This window comes from Dendroctonus ponderosae, unplaced genomic scaffold, assembly GCF_020466585.1.
Source record: "Dendroctonus ponderosae isolate FM_Combo_2020 unplaced genomic scaffold, Dpon_F_20191213v2 Dpon_F_20191213_1, whole genome shotgun sequence".
NCBI classification, from domain to species: domain Eukaryota; kingdom Metazoa; phylum Arthropoda; class Insecta; order Coleoptera; family Curculionidae; genus Dendroctonus; species Dendroctonus ponderosae.
This window is the reverse complement of record NW_026017110.1, coordinates 57,942,138-57,967,268: the sequence shown is the minus strand read 5'-3', so window position 1 is coordinate 57,967,268 and position 25,131 is coordinate 57,942,138. Positions and strand designations below refer to the sequence as shown.

General features: G+C 34.7%; 4 protein-coding genes across 5 annotated transcripts; 2 read left to right on the top strand and 2 right to left on the bottom strand.

The window, feature by feature from the left end:
* Nucleotides 1-533: 533 nt before the first annotated feature.
* On the bottom strand, nucleotides 534-1,891 carry LOC109537966 (PRA1 family protein 3). Its single transcript, XM_019904971.2, has 3 exons — nucleotides 1,567-1,891; nucleotides 1,292-1,509; nucleotides 534-989 (listed from the first exon to the last, which is right to left on the bottom strand). Exons 1-3 carry the CDS (start codon nucleotides 1,758-1,760, stop codon nucleotides 853-855), a joined length of 549 nt encoding a protein of 182 aa, XP_019760530.2. The 5' UTR covers nucleotides 1,761-1,891; the 3' UTR covers nucleotides 534-852.
* Nucleotides 1,892-2,103: 212 nt separating this feature from the next.
* Nucleotides 2,104-7,400, top strand: LOC109537965 (carnitine O-palmitoyltransferase 2, mitochondrial). Its single transcript, XM_019904970.2, has 6 exons — nucleotides 2,104-3,347; nucleotides 3,685-3,878; nucleotides 4,004-4,173; nucleotides 6,395-6,508; nucleotides 6,555-6,862; nucleotides 6,919-7,400. The coding sequence occupies exons 1-6, from the start codon at nucleotides 2,284-2,286 to the stop codon at nucleotides 7,046-7,048; spliced, it is 1,980 nt and encodes a 659-aa protein (XP_019760529.2). The 5' UTR covers nucleotides 2,104-2,283; the 3' UTR covers nucleotides 7,049-7,400.
* A 1,166-nt stretch (nucleotides 7,401-8,566) lies between these two features.
* LOC109537941 (dual specificity tyrosine-phosphorylation-regulated kinase 2) lies at nucleotides 8,567-18,802 on the bottom strand. 2 transcript variants are annotated; one of them, XM_019904931.2, is made up of 5 exons: nucleotides 17,504-18,802; nucleotides 16,249-16,570; nucleotides 15,968-16,188; nucleotides 14,873-14,950; nucleotides 8,567-13,000 (listed from the first exon to the last, which is right to left on the bottom strand). In XM_019904931.2, the coding sequence occupies exons 1-5, from the start codon at nucleotides 18,452-18,454 to the stop codon at nucleotides 12,998-13,000; spliced, it is 1,575 nt and encodes a 524-aa protein (XP_019760490.1). In that variant the 5' UTR covers nucleotides 18,455-18,802; the 3' UTR covers nucleotides 8,567-12,997. The 2 variants fall into 2 exon arrangements, with proteins under 2 accessions (XP_019760490.1, XP_019760489.1); XM_019904930.2 differs by having other exon boundaries at nucleotides 8,567-14,950.
* A 383-nt stretch (nucleotides 18,803-19,185) lies between these two features.
* LOC109537981 (exostosin-1) lies at nucleotides 19,186-25,025 on the top strand. Its single transcript, XM_019904994.2, has 5 exons — nucleotides 19,186-20,121; nucleotides 20,173-20,401; nucleotides 20,494-20,695; nucleotides 20,786-21,074; nucleotides 22,645-25,025. Exons 1-5 carry the CDS (start codon nucleotides 19,476-19,478, stop codon nucleotides 23,442-23,444), a joined length of 2,166 nt encoding a protein of 721 aa, XP_019760553.1. The 5' UTR covers nucleotides 19,186-19,475; the 3' UTR covers nucleotides 23,445-25,025.
* Nucleotides 25,026-25,131: the final 106 nt, after the last annotated feature.

Below are 25,131 nucleotides of genomic sequence, written 5' to 3'. Positions count from 1 at the left end.
TTTAAATCCGTCGAATTCAATTTTGTCACGGTAAGAACTCAATTTTTAGGTTTAAGATATTCAAAATTGTTAAAATGGATGAACGAAATTTCAAAAGGCATCTAATAGTTTAATTGTATTATTTTTTCAAACCAGTGCGATTTTTAAAAAAATGTGGAGTTGAAAACCAACTGCCACGCTCATTTGGCATTGAAACTTAAATCTCCCGTAATATGATATAAGTGGCACAGGCCTCGAAATACGCTAATCTCATACACCTAGAGGCTCTGATTATGTCGGAAGTTTCATGGTTTTCACCCGTCATATGTTTGAAATACTCCAAACTAAACCTGTCTTTAAACCGAGGTTTAAACTTACACAATTAGACCTAACAAATTAGGATTCAACTTTATAACTTACCGGGAATACTGTGCCAGTTATTGCTGGCATCATTTAGAACACTCTGTATTAACTGTGGTATTTCAAAGGGGACAATAATGGGTATAATAAATATGCCCAACCACACAGACAGTATATATTTAAGGACACAACAATTACTCATCAACTTCGCATCTTTATTAATAATCTAATGCCATACATTTGAAGTAATTGAATGATTTACAAATATATATTTATATATAGGTATGTATATAAATGAGCAAGCCTATCAACTATACTTCCAACTTGAGTCCTATACAGCAATATAAACATTTCAAACTAATTGTTATTGGTTGCTCTAATAACAAAAAGTATTAATTAATAAAACTACAAACTAGAAAAATGTTACATCATTTTTGGCTTTTATGACCAGAGAAAGAACATCGTGCGATGCTGAATATATCGGATTATTTTAAGGCTTTTGCCAAAAACATTTCAAAAGAAGTCACTTTGCAGGCCCATCTCTTCAAGAAAAAGCCCCATTGGAGTTCTTTTCGAGCCCAACACTTCGACTCTGTTCGCAATTTTGTTCTTAATGTTTCTCAATCTCAAAGAAGCATGAACAAATATAACTAAAATAAAAATCATTTTTAATACTGGACAATCCGAAAGGTATCCTTGATTGTTTAAAAAATTATGAGAAAGAAATATTGAATGGTTGATTTGAACTTCCATTGGCAGATAAAAAAGTCTATAAAGAACTCCAGTGGTTGGAGGTGCAAAAAAGAGTATCAGGAACTAACTTCAAGAATCAAATGGGACAAAAACATGTTTGTAGGCCAATGGAAAATTGAATACACCATTCAACCTCCACATTCTCGGTCGTCTTTAATCAATAACATTTGATTTATTGCACTGAGCGGTGAAGTCTTACCTGAAAAAGGCAGCAAAACGCCCAGAAAGAAGACAAGTACACTTTGGAACATGTGAGCAATGAGATAGAGGGATCCAAAGATGAGAATTAGTGAAATTAATGGATGCTGTTGTTTGAAATTAGCAGCAGCGGCTTTTTCATTAGTGACATAAACAAATATCGCAAAAATCAGTCCTGTAGCCAAACAGCCACATATCATTCGAATCGGATGAATTATGCTAAAAAATCCAAGTATCAGGGTTACTGGAGAGCAGATACTAAATACAGAAACTTACCCAACTATGGTGAAAATGCTGGAAGCAAGTAGAAAATAGTTTGTCTGATAATAGAGCAAGTTGCTGGTAACTCGATTGCCCCATTTTTCCAGATCCTTGAAGTTGGGAATTTGGAATCGTGCTGAATCTAGCAGGAAATCATCCAGCTGCCTCAAAGGGGCCACTTCAATATCTAACCCTTCTTTCTTGCTCATTATGTTCGATGTTAATACAGACAGACTAGTCGACTAATTGAGTAAATTTAAATTTATATTTTGAATAACCATGACATGACACCATCACTGACAATCGCTGAAGTGATGTCATTTTTTGCGTCCAAACAAAAACATGCACATCCAGGTATGTTCACTAGTTTGAAGCACTGATCACGGAATCACGTTCTAACTAACACTAAATTCATTCAGTTATTATTAAAACGAACTAAATTAACCGAACACGCAAAAACGCAACATATTTAATTTTTTTATGCACACATAAAAATTTATTTTTGAAAAATGTACGAAATTTTGAACGCAGTTAAACGACATGACGTGTGGAATTACACGAAGGAATGTTGTTGTTTACGTTTCGAAGTAGTTTATTTACTATGTTTGATTTTTTAGGCTGTGATGTGATTTCTCCCAGTCTGCCTATTTAATTATACCCTAATGCCTAACAAATAATTCGAATTAACCTTCTGGTCAATTAACCCCATTCTCATTTAAAAATTTAGCAATAATGAATTTTATTAGGGCATCAATTGAAATATCAAGCGCCTTCTCCCCAGTGTCCAAGTGGAAAATTCCTGGAAAATATTTAAGCACATTCCAATACCCTATAGATTATGAGTTTATCCAAAGGAGCCCCATTCCCACAATGCACTTTCAGTACTCCTTACCACATCTTCCCATCCCCAAGCTAGACCTGACATGTGAACGCTATTTGGCCGCCCAAAGGCCCCTTCTGATCGATGAGGCTTACAGAAAGGCAGAGAGCACGGTAAACCATTTCAAAACTGGCACTGGCAAACAATTGCAAACGATTCTAAAAAAGACTGACCGAGAAAATAGAGATTCAAGTTACATCTCAGATCTTTGGTTCGATCAGTCTTTACGAGACCGAAAGCCTTTGCCCATTAACTACAATCCTATGCTAGTAATGCAGAATGATTGGCGACATGAGTACAATAATCAGCTTATCAGAAGTACCAATTTGATAATAAGTAGTGTAAGATTCTACAAGTCCTTAAAATTCAACCTGCTTGAACCGGAGGTTTACCATTTGAATCCAATGAGAAGTAACTCAGACTCGTTTATAAATATCTGCAGTTCGCTACCTGAATCACTAAGCTGGCATGGGGCGTATTTGTTCAAAGCATACCCATTGGACATGTCTCAATATCCTAGTCTATTTAACTCTACAAGAGTACCAGAAACCGATAGAGACAGACTGATTAAGAACCTTCCAGGAAATCACATAACTGTGCAAAGTAAAGGCCACTTTTATGCCTTCTCAGTCATGGATCAGTATGGTGACATACTGAAGCCGGAGAAAATTCTGGCCAGGCTCAAATTCATCATGGAAGATGATATAGAGAACAACGAATTTCCTGTTGGAATCCTCACTACACTGGAGAGAAACCAGTGGGCTACGTTGAGACATGAACTAGGAGATAATGGAAATGAGACTGGCTTAAAACTAATAGACTCTGCTTTATTTAACGTATGTCTGGACGATGTTTCATTGGATGGAGATGTGTATGCCACAATCAGGAATTTTTTGCATGGAGACGGAAAAAATAGGTAAAAGATGAATTTAGTGAACACTCTTGGATTTTATTATCACTTGACGAAAAAATTAGTTTAATATCTTGGTTATTTTCAAGCAGGCAAATGCACAATGCAATCTTTTGCGTTTGAAACTGGTGAGTTTTTCGGGCTTTTGTGCCGTCGTGGAGAAGAATTTTTTGACGATCTAAAAACCCGAGAAACTCACGTGGCTTAAGCAATGCCCGCGAAAGCCTAACTTTTACATTTGCGTTTGAAACTGTGAAACTGTTTTTAGCCGCCCTTATAAAAAAACATAAGCATATTAGCCAAACATAGGCTTTCTTGCATTGACTCCTAACATTTCCTTTAGGTGGTTTGACAAATCTTTTTCAATACAAGTGAGTAAAGATGGGATGGCTGCTGTAAATTTCGAGCACTCCTGGGGAGACGGAGTCGCTACTTTGAGATATGTTCAAGATATATATAAAGATTCCACAGAACATCCGTTTGTCCACCCAAATACTGCACCATATGATGATAATATTAGCAACGTTATAAGGCTGGGTAAGAGGGTTTGCATCAGCTTATTTGAATATGGTGAATGAGGAAAAAAAAATGTATACCAAATATGTTCTTGTCGTCCTGTAGCAGGTTCAAATATTTCATGTTACATAAGATGTATTTTTCAGATTTTCATCTAACTGATAAGCTTAAATGTAGCATTGAAGAAGCGAAGGCAGACTACAAGCACTATTGCCGAGCTTTGGATATAGATTATCTTATTTTTGATCGTGTAGGGAAGAATATATGCAAAAAGCAGGCAGTAAGCCCAGATGCAGTAATGCAGTTAGGGTTTCAAGTAAGTCCGTTTGGACGCCGTTTTTTGAGCCTCCAAATACATAGCATATGTGAAATAATTCATTATTGCGCTTTGAGAGCAAGAGGTTTTACTTAACCCAGATTTTTACAGAAATTTCTTCCCTTGAGTTTAAAAGCAGCACACAAAAAGAATTTGGGCCAAGAAAAAAAGTGTAAAGTCCGTTTGGGCGCCGTTTCTCTAGCCTCCAAACACATCGCCTATGTGAAAAAAAATCAATATTGCGCTTTGAGAGTAAGAGGTTCTTCACTTAACCCAGATTTTTAAAGAAATTTCTTCCCTTGAGTTTAAGAGCTGCACACAAAAGAAATTTGGGCCAAGAAAAAAAAGTGTAAAGTCCGTTTGGATGCTGTTTCTCTAGCCTCCAAACACATCGCCTACGTGAAATAATTCAATATTGCGTTTTGAGAGTAAGATATCCTTCACTTAACCCAGATTTTTAAAGAAATTTCTTCCCTTGAGATTTAGAGCGGCACCCACAAAAGATATTCGGGCCACATTTCTGAAAAAATTCGAGAACATTTTTCAAGAATAGCCTCAAAACGTCCATGGGAAGCCGCAATCGAATAATATGGCGGCATCAGCAATGACCAGAGCAAGGAGAAAATGGGCCTCCCAAGATTGCATCAGCAGCTCCTAATATTGCAAAAAAGTTGAAAATGCAATGAGAAAACTAGAAGCATTTGAATCTTTTCGCCCACTTTTCCCATTGCCGATATTTTCCGGTATGTAAATTCGTAACGGCCAACTAGGGACGCCACTTTCTGAGACTGCGCTTTCGGCACTTTGCAAAATCAAACAAAACTTACCGGTATATTTATGGCGAATCGGCTCAGAAGTGATTCTTGCAGATTGAACCTAAATAGGGATATTTTAGGACAGGTTTTTCCAAGAAATCGACGCTTAAGCAAAGGGAACGCACACGTACGCTAGAGCAACACGAACGGGAACTCGGAAAATGGCGCAAAGCTAAAAGGAAGCTCTGGTTAACGGTTGAAAAGGTTGGCGTAGGGTCACGAACTTACCCGAACTTAACGCATCGGTGCGCGCGCAATTCAAATGACATTTCGATTTCGAACAGTTCAGGAGACAATATGGACATAGTTTCTGGTTTATATAAGTTAATTTGATTGGAAATAGTGTCCAGTTTGAGTTTAATTCGAATTAGCTTGGTTTAAAGTCGTTTTTTTTGATAGAGCACGGCTGGTGTAGGGCAATGAATTTTCGGGAGGGTGAACTGTCAATGCGCGCGCAATTCAAATGTCGTTTGCACTTTAGCCAGGGCCGAAACCAATATTGTCGTATATTACTGGGTTAATATTATTTAATTTGCTTGCAATTGCTGTCCCATTCAGGGTTTATTCGAACATCGGCTATTTAAAATCAATTTACAACGTCCAGAATGAATCGCTCTCGGCACTACTTTTTGATTGAACTAAACCGGAATAGGGCGTTGAATTGTTTTGATGGTTATCTATCCATTCATACCCGCGAAATTCAAATCGGGCGAGCTTTTACTTCTGGCATTATAGAAGACACTTCTGATCCAGCGTTTGGTTTAAAAACGTTTTTTTGGTCGTATTTACTAACAAATTAAAACTTAATTCGATCCTTATCGGTTTGATATCGATTTACCATATACAGAGTGTAGTGCTTTTTCACATTAGGTTTTGCCGTAAATGGCGCGCGATTCAAATGCCCAGTCTAGATGAGAATATTAAAATAACAAGAAAGGGTAAGATATTGAGGATATGACCCAAAAAAATTAATCTGAGGCTTACACATAGATATAGATAGTTTTACCAGTTTGTCGAAACTTTGTTTTACACCTGATCAAAAAATCGGTTCGTAACTCATAATTGTTGGCAAAGTCTTTTCCCAGTTCGTAGCCACGCTTTTGTTCGCAACGAAGTGAGGTAAAACTGCGGACAGATTTTGAATTTTGGCTTTAAAGAACCCTGGGCGGCAAAAAATGAGTTTATTTGTTTGCGGCGGCTTTGCCTTTGAGCCAAAAATATTTGGAACTGCTTATCCTTTCAGCTCAGCTAATCTAATATTTATACATTATGCTCCTTTCTACCTTCATTGAAATTTAGGTTCTGGTAAATAATCCCTTTAAACAGCCCTTATTTAGAAAAGTTGTGAAGCGAAATTGTGTAAGGTTTTACATCCCTAAGAGAAAACTCAATATTTAACATTTTAGATCGCATATCATAAGATGACAGGAAAATTTGTCCCCACATATGAATCGTGCAGTACTGCAGCATTTCGACATGGTCGTACTGAGCTAGTGCGTCCATGTACAACTTTATCAAAGGTGATAAGATTGAAACTGTTACAAATAGCTAAAATGTTAAATTCAGGCGTTCACTTTAGCGATAAATTGCAAAAGCCTCTACCAACCCACCATTAGCGAGTTGAAAATGATGATCGGAGACTGTTCTAGACATCACAACCAGTTGACTAGAGAAGCAGCGATGGGACAAGGCTTTGATAGGCACCTTTTTGCCTTGAAAAATATTTCGGATCAATCCAATTTGTATTGCAATATGTTCCAAGATCCATATTATGTTCATTTGAATCATACCATTCTCTGTACCAGCACCTTGAGCTCTCCTGCTGTTTATGCAGGCGGGTTTGGGCCTGCCGAACGAAACGGACTTGGCGTGGCGTAAGTGCTGGATTAGAATTTTATTATTTATTTTAATTTGCCTTTTCTTGTAAAAGATACATTATCAGGGATGATGAACTGGGAGTTCTGGTGACCAGCTATCCATCGTATCAAAACGGGTCAGATTTTATTAGCGCATTAAGAGAAGCTTTCGCTGAGCTGGTGAATATTTTGGATAAAGACTAAAACTAATGGCTTATTTAAGACAGTTTATTAATTGGGGTTTCAACATGTATTATTATTTCGCAAAAAATGTTAAGCTGTGAAGGGTACAAGTCTGTGCAAACCGTTTTTTTTTGGGAGAAAAGTGTATGGGACCAGTTGGTGAAAATTTACACATTTTCTGATATATGTTAGTCACTAAACTGGAAACGGGTAGATAGAAAAGTATTTTTAAAAGCAATTTATTTGCATATTTTCGCAATTTAGCGACTCAGCTTCAAGGAAATAATAATGTTACATAACTCATTTCCATAGCTATTATTATTATATATTTTTTTGTACTAACAGTGGTTTAAATATATATTTTTGTAATGAACGGATTATAAACTACCACAACAATCCCTTCCTCTCATATTTCTAGTTTTCCAGCTCATTAAATGCTGGAATTCTTCCAGTCAGTTGGTCCTTGCATTAGGCTTTTGCATTGACTAAGTAAGCGTTCTTGCACAAAAAACGTCTCCGGGTTGAGGTCGAGAGATCGCGATTTGAATAATTTACGTTGAGAAAATTAGTAACACCTCTTCCAAAATGAGCCAGCCATCATATAAAGAGAACATCGTCTATCTGATTTCAGGAGGAATGTCGTCAAGTAGTAAAGACAAAAAATTCCCGTAAAAGAAATGTGGTCCAATGACTTCGTTTCTCCAACCCAATCGTTTACGACGAATGTTCTCTGAAAATGGGTTTTTCGAATAGCATGAGGGTTTTCGATTGACCACCAGTGGAATATAACGTACAGCTTTATAAAATAGCGCGCTATATTTTTCTAGCGAAAAGAGTCAGTCATATAAACTTGCAGCTAAAGCTGTGATATAACATTATTGGATATCGCGGGAGAAAAAAATCGAAGTAGTCGTCTACTTATCGCACCAGCAAAGCTATATTGAAAAGCGTTTAGAATTTAACGTTAATTATGTAGCGCCCAGTGTTTTTTCACTAAATCTACTGTTCCACTGTTTTCATTAAAAAATCTCCTGTTATTTTAAAAATAGAATGCATTAATTTTTTACTTGATATTGAGTTAAACAGTGAAACAAAGACTCACGCGATCTTACGGTTTGATACTATTTACTTTTATGATTGGCTGGTGCTCTGAATTTGAAAACTCACATCCGCTACCTGATATATTAGAGTGAACAACCAACCTTTTATTACTAACAGTCAATAATTTCCGAACAATTTTTCTTTAAAGTCCAGATATTTAAGTGGCTATTATTGATAAATTGCTATTATATGAATTTATTTCAATTTCTCCTTAATTTTATATGCAGAGGCACCTTAAAATATAAACAGACTCACAGAACATATACAACATTTAGTTGAAACTATAGAATAAGTGAAAACGGTCAGTTTGTCTATAAAAATAAGCATTTTTATGCGCGCTATTTGGGCGCGCTGCCGCAATACAGCTGTTATTCCTATACTTACCACATTGGATCATTATAAATAAGACTAAGATTGGAAAAAGTAAAAAGCAAATAATTTTAATAAAGAGAGATGTATTTAAAACCTATTAGTGTGACATATAAACATGACTTAACATTACATACAATCACATCTTTGCTAGATTTAAACAATAATTGTAACTTTATACAATTATTGTATAAAGTTGGCGTGGTTAAAATTTACTTGTTGCGAAATTGAACACGATCATGTTTTCCATTAAAACTAACAGAGATTGTTTGATAAAGAAATCAGAAAATCTAAATTTACTTAAACAATTGAGAACAAATGTGCACTAAACTTGACCACTAAACTAAACATAATAATGCAAAATCAAGACGATGTCGTTAAGTAGGTTTACATTACGCCATTATCGACATGAAAGTATTAGAAAAATTGTTGAAAGCTTTAGAAATTAAGAGATCAAGCTCTTTTAGCAGTCGGCATAACGGGGCTAATCTGCATGTACATGTATGTGTACAGGTGAGAACAAATTAGCCCAGTGACTAAAATGAACTTAACACTAATAGTGATCATTGCTTATATCTATAGAAAATCATAAGTTAGTTAATATATTTTCTGATTTCCATTTTCATAGTAATGTATCTATATGTTAGCTATAATAAAGCCATTTACTCAGTGCTTCACTACAGTTCTAACAAATTCGGTGTTTCAACATCAAATACAAAAAATATACCACCATGCTTATAGCGATATATTGCAAGAAACTAAAAATATAATACTACAGAATAAGAAGTTGACAAACATTATATACGAGGGTTTCTGTTTCTTGGTAATAATGTAGTATACTCTGTTTCGCTTCCCAAATGTTCTGCGTTAGTGCAAGTCAAGTATGATCAAGATAAGAAGATAAAAAAGTGGGGGTTTCCAATAGATTATTTTACTATTCCCCAAAGTGATGTTGAAACTTTAAAACAGCCTCCACTTTTACCTAAATATCATAACCTGATTTGCTAATACTTAGCTTTTGAACATTTAAGGTTTGGCAAATTTTGTCAAAGAAAAAAGATAAATAAGTAATTTTACATAAAACTTTTATAACCGAATCAGAAAAAAACATGTTTAAATTTATTAAATCCAGACGAGTGCCAAAAATTTAATTCAAATAACACTATGCAACTCATATAACAATTTGAGAAATTCGTCTCTTAGGCACTCAACTTACACAGCCAGCAGAAAGAGACATGAAACAACCGCATACAGGGTATTATTAGCATACAGTACAGAAAGTACGTAAGAAAAACACCCAAAATGCACAATTTGTTCGGACCATTGACACTATTTTATTTCTAATATTTAAATAATAAAAAAAAAACTGATATTGATCGGAGGAAAGTGGAACGAATCCACAGTATAATTAATTCACCGGAATATTACCTAATGCATGTCTAACCGCAAGATACGCTATTCTATAGAGTGAGTCAGGTTTTACTACTAAATATCTTAATCCGGAAGTCGTTTTCAAGACACATGATGGAAAATAATTTATTAGCCTGGACATCCACCCGATTTGTGATAGTTTAGGTAACAAATGTGGAAGATTTAGTTTGACAACAATCTGAAATGTGCGTACTTAAAGTCAAATGGTTTGGATGAATATTCTACCCAAATTCTAATAAGTTTAGTCAGTTGGGGTTTGCCTCAGAAATGCATGTTTTAGACCATCGACTTTCCATGTTATTTGTGAAAAAAACAATATTTAAGAATATTTTGGTATTCGAGCTTTACTAATAGAAAGGAAAAGCAATATAGTTTATATGAAAAACTCATATCCATGAGACATACATATTAAGATATATTTATATTTCCTAAATATACAGGGTGACTCAGCGAAGCGAGACCTCCCCTCTTAGATCGTACACAAATAGCGACCGGTCATATAAGAGTTGTCGTTGTCACCAAATTAATTGTTTCTGTTAGTCTAAAGTACTACTGGGTAGCTCAAAGTAAAGTTATGACAGTCCAGTTTTTTTAAATGGAATTTAATGTATCGTGAGTGCCGGGCTTTATGCCGCCTTTTCTTTTTTAAAAAGTCGTAGTATCGTTTTTGCTCTGATCACAATTTAGTCATAATATTGGTTACGTGCTGGAAGGGTCATAAATCATAGTATAGTCAGATTCGGTCACAAGTAAAATATGTATTAGTGTTTGTTTTAATTTGAAATAAAATTGTTTTTAAAAATTGAAGTTTCAAATTGATCAATAAAACTGTAGTAGAAACAAATACTTTGACAACCACAACCCTTATATGAACGATCTAAGAAAGGGTCTCGCTTTCCTGACTCACCCTATATATATATATGCTCAAGATGTTTGGTACATTTAATACAAACCATTGTCCACGATCTCTAAACAAATAACGTTCTACATGCAAAACGACGATAGTTTCATCACCATCAGAGCCGCCAAAGGTTTCGCGGTAAGAACAGATTTCGGGTCTGTTAGTATTCATCAGATGCGATTAGCCGGAAAACAGACTTTCTACACTCGTACTTATATTTTACATTGATTACAATCGAATTACAGGTTTAGGCAGAATACTGCCTAAAACTGGAGAAACAATCGTTTTTCTTATAAATCCAGCGGATGAGAGCTAATAGGAGCTAAAACGATTTATGCAGCCTGAGATCTGCACTTACTTATATCGAGGTTCTATTGTCTACTTACGTGTTCCGTTTTAGCGATGAAACCCGACTCAATCTACATGAAATTAAAGTAAATAAATATGCTGACGCAATACATTTATCCTGAAAGGATGGGTTAATATTTCGAGATCAATTATTACGCATTCGTAATTATGAGATATGACGATTGAATAGAGCAACGATGAATGGAATTTATTTTTATTTACATACATGTATGAATAAGACACTGAACTAGATGGGAAGAATGACCTTAGTTTGAATTATTTGGTCTTTCCCAGTATACACAATGACTGTTATCAGTAGGTTTTAAAAATTAGAATTTAGTTAACTCGCCCTTTACGCAAGGGGATATTTACATCAATTAACTACAATTGTGATGTAGAATACATATAAACATGAATTAATTTTCAGTCGCGTCACTTTCTGACCAATATTTTTAGTATCCTACTATCACTTAGTCTACTCAGGCCAGTTATCGTTGCACATTTTAATATAATGTAAAATGTCAAATCATTAAATTATTGTATTTATCAAAATGCAGGTGTAGCTCTATGTGTTACATCGAACATCCATCAAGTAAGCCACGTTCTAATTACAGTCAATTTAACGTTAAAATACATCTAGACCATGTATTTTACAGTGATAATATACATTTTCTCACTTATTATAATCTAGCCACTTTTATGTGACTATGACCTGGGGTGATTTGACTTTTGACTTGTATCATCGAAACGCGTTATACCAGGATATAAAATGGCCAGACTATTTTGATATCAAAAAACACTTCCATGCTGCACATGAAATTGGTACTAAGCTAAAGAGACCCAACTTGCCAAATCAGATACAACTTATTGCTCTACTAATATTAAACGTGTGCTAAAACAAAGACTAGAAATTACGCGAAAGCAGGCAATTTCAACTGAAAAATTCGTTCCCATCAGACGAACACAAATACGATATTTTATCACATTTTGACTAAAATGATTTCAGATTTTTCTAAGCAAACAACTCAAAACATTTGGGATCGGATTAATTACAGTTTCATTAGAAGAGCTATCTTGCTTTGGCTAATTAAAAATCAGACACAATTGCGGATGATTGATTTAAATTTCAAGAATTAATTAATCACTGTGATGAGAAAATATACGTTACATTGCATCAAGTTCAGTTGACGAATAACTCCTCTAAAAAATAAGCGGCAGAACTAGTAATAAATAAATGTTTCACTGACGATCCTCAGTACGAGGAACATTAGGAGAAGTAGCTGTGGACAATAGAATATTTCCAATTGGACTGAAACGATAAGCTGAGCTTAATCAATAATTAATTACATCTTTCACGTGCTTTTTTATTAGCCAAAACACTTTATAAACTTTTAAACGCTTAAGACCAGTCTATAGAAGTCTATACATCAATATTGATATTGCTGTTGGTAGGAATTACATGGAAGTCAAATATTGTAAAAAATTGAGCAAACTTATATTTATACAATTACAAACTAGGTGAATCAATATTTGGTTGTGATAACACAAAAAAAATCGCATGCATATATTGCTAAAAAAAAGATCTGATTTTAAAGAGACTCAATTTTTTGGCGCATTGCATTTGTAGTCTATTAACAGTTGAACTGTTTTGACCAATACTACATACGATCAGATCCGAAATTAATTAATGATAACCAACCAAAAATGAGAAATAGCTCTAATAGAAGACGCAGAATTTCGAGATACGTACAATTGATGACATCAAATTGTGCTTCATTTACAGAAGTATCACAAAAGCTTTTTCATAGTCTCTAGCCTGGTCACTGCAATGATAAACTTATTTCAATACATGCGGAACCAGAATGCGTATCTTGGAATCTTTTTAATAAAACTTTAATTTATAAAGGCAAAGATTAAAATGAAACAGAATGCATTGATAATTTTATTATTAAAAAAAAACGAATTGGCCATGAACAATGACAATTGGTTTCTTTATATCAGGAATTCTGAGGCAAGGTAAAGTAATTTAAATTAAAATAGTATATAGTAATATATAGAATACATACTTCTTTTGATTAAAATATATAATAATTCAAAAGTAAATAGTTTTAAAAGCAAGAATTTATACGATATTGATTTGAATTGAATAATACTGCAATTTTTATTAATAACTAATATTGAAAAGCTATAAACAATATTTATGTATGGAATTAAGGTAGAAACTAGATCAAACGTCATGGGTTTATAGCAGTTTTTAAAAATTTTAAAGATTCCGAGAAGGCATTTAATGGACATGGACCAACAAGGATTAATTTCAATATTCCAAATCTACTCCTGCTTGGCTATTGTAAGTCCAAATACCCCTACCCGTAAGGAAACATAAAAGGCAGTACATTTTTAAAAATTTTAGATTAAACACATCTCTATTGCACTATAACTCCCTCAATGAATATGAAATAAATATCGTGAAATGATAAAAAAAACTAAAGCAGTCAATTGTTAGTTGTTCGGACATCACCCGATAAAAAGTGTTGATTTCCTAGTCTATATCAGAGTATATACCTGCTGTACCAATCTAAGCTAATCGCGACCATTCGAATATTATCAAAACAACAGTGCTAACCAGCTTGAAACATTCGCTAGTCCAGGTCCAGGCGCAGATATATAATGTGATCAAACACTTTTGCAAGTCTTAATTACGTAAACTTTAAAGCTTTATAGAAAAAGTGAGCAAAAATAATGGATGAATCAACATAATAGGAAAACCTTGATCTAGACAAAATGTATTATGCCAATGCAAAACACATTATGCAATGCAACAATCAATACTTTTCTCCATTTAGAAGCTGTAAATATCTCATAGCATCGAGTTGATTAATCAAGAATACCAGTATGTACAACATTTTTGATTCCTGATGCAACTTTTCATTTAAGCTGAAAAGTGATACTAAACACTTAAGTATAATGATATCGGTAAATTTGCAGGATTAATGTAAATCTCGCTTAATTAATTATCAATCTGCTTCAAGTTTTCATTATTCCTGCCAAAATACAATAACGTGTCTATAATGACCGGCAGAGTCTCTGGTTTTAAAGTTTTAAAAATACATAACTTAACGGATGTTGAAATGAAATCATCAATAAGCAATTCGAACTATTTTTGCCTGTTATTTCATTCAATTTAGAGATATTATTTAAGCTATAAATGCATTATTTTACAATTTCTATTTTCACAATTGACAATCGTGGTTCATCCAGAAAGCAGAAAAAATCATAATGGACGAACAAGAAATAAAAACAATGAACCATAATCAGATAAAACGCTTTTTTCATCAAATTAAATTTCCTGATTTTTTTTGTTGAATAAGGAATTTTGAGCCATTCTAGCAATTATCCGAATATTCTGCCGGCGCTTGCACACAATATAAATGCTTGTCAATCTTCCCAATTTCACACAAACTCCAAAATCTAATCCTGCAAACTTAGCAACAATCTCACACTGTTCTACCAACAAATCTAAAAATGCTTTATGTGTTGTGCCGTTGATGTCTATTTTGGTATTCCAATTGCATCCAACGGTACGTAGCCCAAAGCGCCAACAAATCACTTCTTCGATCAAATATTTGACTTTCAACGCAACAACGATACAAAAAGTAATATCTACCACGTCATGCATTTCCATCACCATAAGATACCTGATGTCCTGATGTTTTTGGCGTTCTCGGACCACCAATTGATCCACTTCTTTGAATTGCAGCATTATTTTGGTCAATCTAAAGTTCAAATTTAGAAATAGTACGTACATCTAATAGTTAAAACCGTCAAATTCATGACTGATTTACCCAAAGTATTAACGCACGTATACCAAAGATTTTATAAAAATTCCGTTTATATCATCGACTAAAAGTGATTTAATTGGAAAAAAAATCAATGAAATACAGACTAGGAAAGATAATCTTAAAACGTTATATTGTCAAACCCTAGGTACGGTAGGGTATTTTTTCCAAAATGCGGACCAAAATTTTCAAGAAGTGACGTGCTTCCAAAAGACAACCGGCTTTAAGCTGAAGTCTTATGCATTCGATTTTCGATGGTCCGCCAAGTTTGCTATTGATCAGATAGTTTATGCATATATCCGATTGCATACGAAGTGATTTTATTATTCGATGATTAAGATGCAGAGTTTCACAAAAATCGGCTACAATCCTGAGTTTTGCCCGCTTAAAAAATATCGGTCTCATAACTGACACCTTTACTAGGCTCGTGCTCTCTTTAAAAATCAGCATCTTTTAAACTAAAGCGAGTGGCAATTTGAACGTTTCACCATCTTTAGAAGACGTTTTACTGATTGTTGGGGGCTTGATGAATACCGATCTCAAAACGGAAGTTTTTATTCAACGACGTTCTTTCCATTCGTAAAAAATTCACATCTTGCAAACAAATGCCACAGGGAATTCGACATTTTCACCACCTTTAGAAGACACGCGATTCTACACATGCATAAAGTTTCATAAAAATCGCCCTTAACACTGATTGTTGCCAGCTTGATGAATACCGATCTCAAAATAGAAGGTTTTACTCAACGACGCTCTATCCGTTAAAAATTCACATCTTCCTAACTAGCGCAAGTAGCAAGTTGAATTTCTCACCATCTTTAAAAAACTTTTGAATGTAAATATGCTGAGAGTTTGATTAAAATCAGCTAGAATTTTTATTTCGCTAGCTTAGTAAATGCTAGCCTCAAAACCATCATATTAAATAAAAAATGAGACTCAACTAGTGAGACCTACCTTTTCCCCTGGAGGTCGCGGTAAACGCCTTCGCAGCCAACCATGCCGCAAGGCCTGGGCGGGTGTCATTCGCTCATCTGGATCCCACTCCAGGCAGCGCGCTATGAAGTCGAGAAATAGAGGATCTTCGCAGCCTTTCAAAGCTCTTTTTAAGTCCTTACTTCCCGGAGGACCTCTAGGTTTACCCCTACGACTAACGCCCACAGATAATACGATCGAGCCTGAAACAAAACAAGCGCCATAGATTTGATGTCGATTTTAAACCATTATACCAAACCTACCATCGTCCAAGGTGGAACAGGTACAATATCGTGGAATTCCTTTCGAACTGATAAAATTCTTGGCTCGTTTCGATTGGTCCAAAAGCTTTTGAGGTGGATGATCTAGCAATTCCATTATGCATGCTAGTTGATCCCCTTCGTCTTCTCCAGGCAGCAGAGGAAATCCCATTAATAGTTCTGCTAAAATGCACCCGAGCGACCACATATCTATAGGCATACCGTACCGGGCGCCCAAAATAACCTCAGGAGCTCTGTAGAAGCGAGACTGAATATATGTGTAAACTCTATTTTGCTCATAACAAGATGATCCAAAATCTATCACCTGCAATTAAAATTATCCTAATTTAACTACTTGAAACACAAATTAAATAAAACTTGACTATTTTAGGCGCTGATTGATTGATGATGATGATAAGTAAGAAACATACAGTGGAGTGCGGCTATTGAATTTACGCGATTTTTTCCCGATAAGACAAACGCATTTTTTTCCCCGAATTCAATTTATAAAGAACGCCCGCCTAAAATAAACAAAATTTATTTACCAGACGTTAAAATATTAGGTTTATACTCGTTTTTGTGAGCTTTTCTCGGACTTCAACCTAATAAGACCGGGTGTTTTATTCGTTTGCTTAAATTTTCTCTCTGGGGTTTTGATTGCAACTTGTGTGACCAACCATTCTTTTAGTCCAAAAAGTACCATACAATGAAAATACATACATTTGTCTGAGTGCCAATAGAGTATTGAATAATGGAAGTGTGCAGACCATTTTTTTTACTTTTTTCATTTAGAATCAGGTTCACTGTATCATGACGCTACTGTATAAATAACGCAAACAAATAAAGATTGGCTGATATATATTACCCAGCGATGTTTATCTGACTCTATTGCTTTATACGAGAATAATCGCCTGGTAAATGGATTATATAGATGTTTGCTTAGGATGTAAGAAATGGGCTTTGGTGAAATTAAAAAATGTATATCTCAAAGTGCGTAATATTTTAAAAAAATCTTAAGCATTTATTCCAAGCTTAAAATAGAATAATTTTAAAACGTAACCTTAACTATGAAGCTAAAAATAGGTAGAGGAATCAAATCCAGTCATGATGTAATGAATTTAAATTCCAGAACAAAATATAGGTGGTACAGGCGTCGTAAATATGCAATATTATATTAGTATATTTGCTGATAAGATAAGAATTTAGGAATAAAACAAACAGTTTAAATGCATACAAATTTTAGTAAAATCTTAATTACCTTTAATCCACTTCTGCCCTGCTGCTTCAGGAGGATATTTTCTGGCTTCATGTCACAATGAATAATTTTATTCTGATTCAGTGCTTCTAAGCATAAAAGCAACGAGTGGCAGAACTTTCTGACAAGCTGTAGACTAAAACCTTTGAATTTGTTTTTTTTTATAAGTTCATACAGGTTGATGGAAAGCAATTCAAAGGTTATGCACATGTGATTTCTAAAGTTAAATGAATCCAACATATGTATTATGTTCATTGTATTGTCTTTATCCTGCTTGCGTAGGTGTTCTAAGATTCTAACTTCTTCTAATGCTTGTCGATGAAATCTTTTTTTATTGCGAACCATCTTCAGTGCAACATGCGTGTGACTAGCATGATCGTAGGCTTTAACCACTTGTCCGAATGAACCTTTTCCAATCACTTTAAGAACTTCATATCTATAAGCTATATGGTCATGAGGAATGTGAATGTAAGATCCTTGTTCATTGTCATAGTCACAGTTGTTGGGGTTCCCTATAATTCCTGGACGTTTCTTAGAATTCAATCCAAGGAAGTAAATGTGTGGGTAGTTATAAATCTCATGCTGCTCATATGGGGTGAGCTTGGGAGAATAAATATTCGCCACTTGTTCAGGTGTTAATATCATAGCACGAAGCTTTATATCATTTCCAATGAGACTTACAAGCGACGTCTGAGAATTTTTAAGTGAACTGTGCATGTTACTTCTTGATATACACTGCGTCCCCAAACTGGAAACACTCAAATCTGGAAGAGTCGAAGAATTTGCAGAACTCGCTGTCGACGGCATTGGAGGGCTTTGCTCTTTGGCAGAACTTTGCTTTAGAGGCGGTAAATTGCCTCCACCTCCCTCTTGGTTATATTGTGCATGTGATGAAAAAAGTTGAGTTCGAGACATAGGCATTTTAAGAGGATTAACTGCTACAGCACTAGACATTCTCAGACGCCCGACATAAATTTGGGTGCCCTTTTTTCTGTGTTCAAATGCCACGAACGCACCCTTGAGATCATAACTTGACTCCACTGGTTATCACCCCCGTTCTCCTGTCACATCACCAACATTTGGAGCAGTTCTCTATTCCTGCTACTATCGACATGTGAGGGCTAAACTGATAATTAAAACATTTTTGGTATCATCCTACAGCCAACTTTTAGTCGACAGATCTGTTTTTTTGTCAGGATTTCACTATAAAAACATTCAATCACGAACAAAGACTTTGGGTTATTTTACAGCCATATTTTTGATGCCAAAGGAACTGTCAATCGGTGACAGATTATCGCAAGGCATGAGACATAGACATTATTTTCGCTAGGCCTAATCGATACCCGAAATACATCGCGCTTTCAGTATCGAAAATACCAAGTAATTACATGTTATTTTTGTTATTTAATATGCCAATTTTCTTGAAAAATTCGAAAAAAAACTACACATTTAAATAACAGTAAAAAAGTTGTTAAAAAGTTTTGAATGCGGGTTTAAATAAAATAATTGAAAAATTCGTAGTTAACAATAATTTGAGAGAATTTCCCCAGAGAAAAAAGAAAAGCAACTTTTTTTTAAATAGATAGTATACATTTTTACCATTTAAGTAATATTGACTTAGAAAAAACGTGGGCTGGCAACATGGGCATTGTGTTGTTGATGCTCCACCCACTTAGGATAACCTTAAATTTTTGATGTTTACTGCAAAAGTGTCAAAAAATTTCTTGTTTCACTCATGTACAGTTGACGATTGATGATTGTTTCTTTTAAAAACTTCCAGACAATACAGAGATAAAAAGTCAGCGTTTACTGAACCGTAGTGAGTATCTAGTCTTCATGCATAACGGCACTGGACAAAATTAGAGGGAGGAAAAACATGTACAGGACAAATTATGTTTTTGAAGTAAAGGTGGATCTTAAACCTCCCATCCCCTAAAACTATGAATAATTCCATTTAGTATTGTGTGAGGTAGTGATGCAGGCAAAAAGGCGATATTTGCTAGTATTTGTCGTAGCTTTTCTAACAATTTGGTACTTTGGGGGCTATCACTTTCGGCATAAACCAAGTGTTCCTTTTAACGAAGAAGTACTATCCAGCTATGTCAATTTGGATACTATAGATACAGGATACGCAATAGGCCGAGATAGGCACATCACACAAAATGATGCAAAAGTCCTCTGTAGAATGGAAACTTGTTTCGACTTCAGTAGATGTGAAAAAGACTTTAAAGTTTATGTTTATCCACAAGAAGAAAACAATATTCCCAGTCCGTCCTACTTGAAGCTCCTAAATGTGTTGTTAGAATCACGTTATTATACTTCTGATCCAAAGGAAGCATGCTTATTTGTCCTAAGTATGGATACATTAGATAGAGATCGTCTTAGCGCTGACTATGTGAGAAATATGCAAAGCAAAACTCAAAGACTGCCTTACTGGAATGATGGCCTTAACCATGTCATTTTTAACTTGTATTCTGGTACTTGGCCGAACTATACCGAAAATAATTTGGATTTTGATTATGGCAAAGCTATATTAGCTAAGGCAAGTATGTCTGAGGATCATATTAGGCCTGGATTTGATATAAGCATTCCTCTGTTTCACAAAATTCATCCCGAGAAAGGTATATTGATTCTACTGTATAAGAGCTTTAGTTTAATTTTTATCATTGAAGGTGGACACCCAGGGTCGAATTCTGCAAACAGTTATCCTTTAGAGAAAACCTATTTATTGGCCTTTAAAGGGAAACGTTATGTACATGGCATTGGCTCTGACACTAGAAATTCTTTATACCATCTACATAACAGGAAAGATATGATAATGGTTACAACTTGCATACATGGGAAAAGTTGGAAAGATATGAAAGATGAACGATGCGAAGAGGATAACAAAGAATATGAAAGGTTTGCATAAATATATTTTTCCAACTCATGAAAATTTACTCTTCGCAACTTCTCGCTTTTTCCAAATTTGCAAACATTTCGTTATCTTGCAGATACGATTATGAAATGCTATTGCAAAATTCAACATTTTGCTTAGTGCCCAGAGGTAGAAGATTGGGCTCGTTTCGATTTTTAGAAGCTCTACAAGCGGGTTGTATTCCTGTTTTATTATCAAATAGTTGGGCGTTACCATTTTCAGAGGTAATTGACTGGAATAAGGCAGTTATTTGGGCAGACGAACGATTGCTATTGCAGGTACTATTCAATATAAAGTAAATTGGGTACATGAGGCACGGAAACTTGCACGCGGGTGTTTTTTTAACTGTGGGTTTTTTGTGGGTTTAGGTTCCTCATATTATTCGCTCGATATCACCAAGCAAAATCCTACAATTACGCCAACAAACACAAGTGTTGTGGGATAGGTACTTTTCGTCAATAGAAAAAATAGTCTATACCACACTGGAGATTATAAGGGATAAACTTCCAAAGAAACAAAAGCGAGATGGTACCATATGGAATTCTTTCCCAGGGGCTTTGCTCACTTTACCAACCTTCTCAGACTCTCTGCAAGACTTTCCATTTCATGTTGAATCAGATATCAACAAATTTACTGCTGTTATATACTGTCAGCTTGGTAAGTAGATTTTCTATTTTACGAAAATAATGGTTGACGCTTTCTCGAAAAATATGTATTGTTTTTGGTTCTCGTGAGGCGGTATCCGCATAGTCCAAGCGATTTTCACAATACTGGTGAATTAAAAAAAAGAAATATTTTAAATAAAACGTTATCAGATGTATATTGAAAGTTAATCGATATTGAGAATCACGTATTTAGGCCAATGATCAAAAATCCGCCTTCAAAACCCGCTTTGCTGCCGTTTAATTAGACAAAAACGAGTTCTAGACCTTTTTATGATTGCCACAAAACAGAAGCATCGCTTAATTTGCTAATGGCTTTTCCGAACCAGCCTGAATGCGCTCCTGGCTGCTGTCCTCAAATTGCTAGAACGCGTTGAGCGCATAAAAATAATTCACTGTTCAAATAAGGTTTTTTGTGTAGGTTTTAATGTTTGTTAAAAAATGGTGGCATCAATTCTAGACAATCAAAATATGCAAGCACGTAAGGTTTAGTATCATTATATAAGAGTTTTAAAATCGTATTTTAATGTTTCCTATTTGTTTAATGATTTAATGGCGATTTCATATTTTGTTCGTTGTCATTTTCCGGCCTTTTTACTCGGTTGGCCTGTGGAAGGGCTTTTACATGCATGTTCAAATAAAGATTTCATATAAACGCGTTTGAAAAACACGATTTTTTGTTTTTGGTTAATATTGCAGTTGTTAGCAAAAATGGAGCTATCTAATGCCGCGTCCCAACGAGTCGATCCCGAGCCGAAGGTTTTGTCAAAAGACCGACAGACGATCCATTTTCTGTCGGTGTTTCGACGAAACATCAAAGAAATTTGCTCTGCGATTCAGCCTCGGCCTGTTGTGTAGGCTATTTTGTATTGTTTCATTTGCTATCCTGTAGATAACGTTTCTACAGGGTAGAAACTATAAACTAACACTATAACACAAAAAAAACACTATAAACATCAAATGCTGATCGCTACTATTTTCCGAAGGCACTCGACAAAGTATGGCAATCAAGTTTTTTGTGATTCTCCTTACACAATCACTAGAGGAAAGATGCGATATTTCAATCCATCTGCAAAAATCATCTCTGAAAGTATTTTTTTATATTTTAATTTCATATATAAAAATGTTTTCGTTCGAATCTATGACATTGTCCTTGGATGTTTTACTTGTGTGTTTGATGCGTGCTAGTAATGAGGTAAAAGCCACAATAAGTTCAGGCTCATTTTTGAATGGCTGTAAACTGAAACTTTTTTGAAAACGGTAAAAAAAAATTATTTAAAATATTTGCTCTGGTAATCGCGGAAGGTCCAGAACGCATCCTGGTGTCCATTAAACCACCTCGGTGTAGTATAGTAGTGCCCAGAACGTATTTTGGGTGAATTTTCCCGTTGTTGGCCCGAATCGGCTTGATCTTAACACGTTGGATTACCGAAAACTCAATTCAAATTACCCCTGAAAAAAAATTGTTGAAAATTACTCTTTTTAATTGAAAATTCGCAAGCTACTTCTAGGAAGAATTCTTCTTAGGATCACAATTCCTGAGTAACAGAGTGATTTTATTCCAGGTATAACTTTATCACAAACCTCGACACTTTACAGACTAGTCAGTTACGTGTCCCGAAGTAAATATGTAGCAAAAATTCTCATAGTGTGGTCAAATGACAAAAGACCACCGAACAGAAATCGTTGGCCACTTTTACCTATACATATTCCTTTACATATCATCCAAACTGGAAGCGGCCTGGAAGGAAAATCCAGCATTTCTCAGCGGTTTTACCCGCACAAAGAAATTAGGACCGATTCTGTTCTTTCGTTGGATGAGGATACGATACTTACCACTGAAGAAATTGATTTTGCGTTCGTTGTTTGGAGGCAATTTCCTGATAGAATTGTTGGGTATCCTGGTCGATCGCATTATTGGGATGACTCCAAATCCACTTGGGGATACACTTCCAAATGGACTAACGATTATTCGATCGTGCTGACGGGAGCAGCCTTCTATCATCGGTATTACAACTACCTTTATACCGAATGGCTGAGTCCATTGCTACATAAAACCGTCGAACAGAGTCAAAACTGTGAAGATATACTCATGAACTTTTTAGTCAGTCACGTTACACGTAGACCTCCAATTAAAATAACTCAAAGAAAACAGTACAAAGAACAGCCAAGCGCCGGTAGTTGGTCTCCATGGAATGACCCAGACCACTTCATTCAAAGACAAACCTGTCTCAATACATTTGCAGCGGTTTTTGGATATATGCCACTGTTGAGATCAAATTTAAGGCTAGATCCAGTGCTTTTTAAAGATTCGGTATCGAATAAAAGGAAAAAATATAGGAAAATTGAACTGGTAGGAAGTTAATGGATAACTAGTTCAAATATGGTGTGAATATAATTTCCATTAATGAAGCTACAAGCGGCAATTGAGATGCATCGGATGTACAATTTTCACGAATGCTTTATGATACTATAATAATATCAATATGCCAGGGTTTTCCAATTCCACGTATAGTTAGGTTCTAAAATTTAAAACCGTGCCATTTTCTTTTATTCTCCCCATTTTTTTAGATTGTAAGTAAGAGATACGAATCAAAAGAGATTTTTTTATCTCCACAAAATAAGCGCATTGATTAAAATCGCTAAATATTACCTTGATCTGTAAAACTTGGTTAAAAAAAGCATATGTTCTTTTTCCCGATAAGAGCAGCACCCAAATCATATAAACTATGACCGCTTTGAAGTCATGTTCTACTAGTTTACTATGATACGATCTTAGCTTTTATTGAAGCACAATAGCTAAAAGAGCAGCTTAATAGTCCAAAAACTTTTTAAATACGAATGCATAAACATTTACAGTTTGTGTAGTTCGCACTGAAAACAGAATAATTTTTCAAAAAGTAATTGTTTATTTTAGAATATTTTGCTTTTTTTGATCTACTTTTGAAAGAAAATAGTTATTCAATAAATCTTAAATATGAATATGGTGGTAAAGTCCACCTACCTACCAAAAATAAGCAACTTTATATAAAACCGTGTACATATATATGTAAAGTTAGTTTTTATATAACGATTTTGGGAGACCTATTTTACGCCATGATAGTTTATACAATTATTTTCAGCAAATATGGGCTTAACAATAAAGTAGAATCAATTAAGTAAAGCAATATATGTAAGATTGAAATGGACTGTATATCAATTGATAATTTTTAAGTCATCAGTAATGAATTTATATATTTATATTTATTAGGTGTATTGATTTAACTAGTCATTTAAAACGTATATTGCTAAATTTTTGAAAATTGCTTCAATTTAAATTCAAACTTATTCTTGAATCGGATATCTACAGGGTGGCTGAACATATTTTTAAACATTATTATCGTCCAAACTTCAAACTTAGACACCAGCCAGCATTTTTACTTTCTACGGTGTATCTGAAACAAAATATAATCATCCTGTAATTTTGTCCAATTTTTGCTAGTCATTCACAAGTTTTCTCGCTAATAAAACTAAAATCCGAAAAATAGATGGATATGTCAGATTTATATGGAAATATGTTTACTGTAGTTTTACAGTTTTGCTCAAATATTGCGTAAACACATCCTATTGTCTTGGAAGGATCTACTGGCTTGTACTTAAATGTCGAATGAACATTTAAAAAGTTTATAGTCAAATTTGGTTCCTATTTAATAGACGGCGGCATATACACCTGTACTTATATACTCGCGACGAAAACCAATAAGAATAAGTTTGAATGCATAGTTTTTTACGATAAGTTGTTTATATTATGCTAAGTTTTATTGGTTACCATTGAACTGAACAATGAAAGCTGTTATATTTTCTAAAGTTTATATCTACAGTGGCAATCTTATCACCTTTTTTAATTGTGTATAGTTTATTGAAACAAATTACCCCAATACATCTTTTCAATATTTTATACTGAAAATGCAGTTTTTTTTGTAGACGTAGAGTAGATAAATTATTCCACTTTATTTACTACAATATTTGGTTGAGAAGTGGCGCTAGTGTGTTTATTTCGATTTGAATAAATA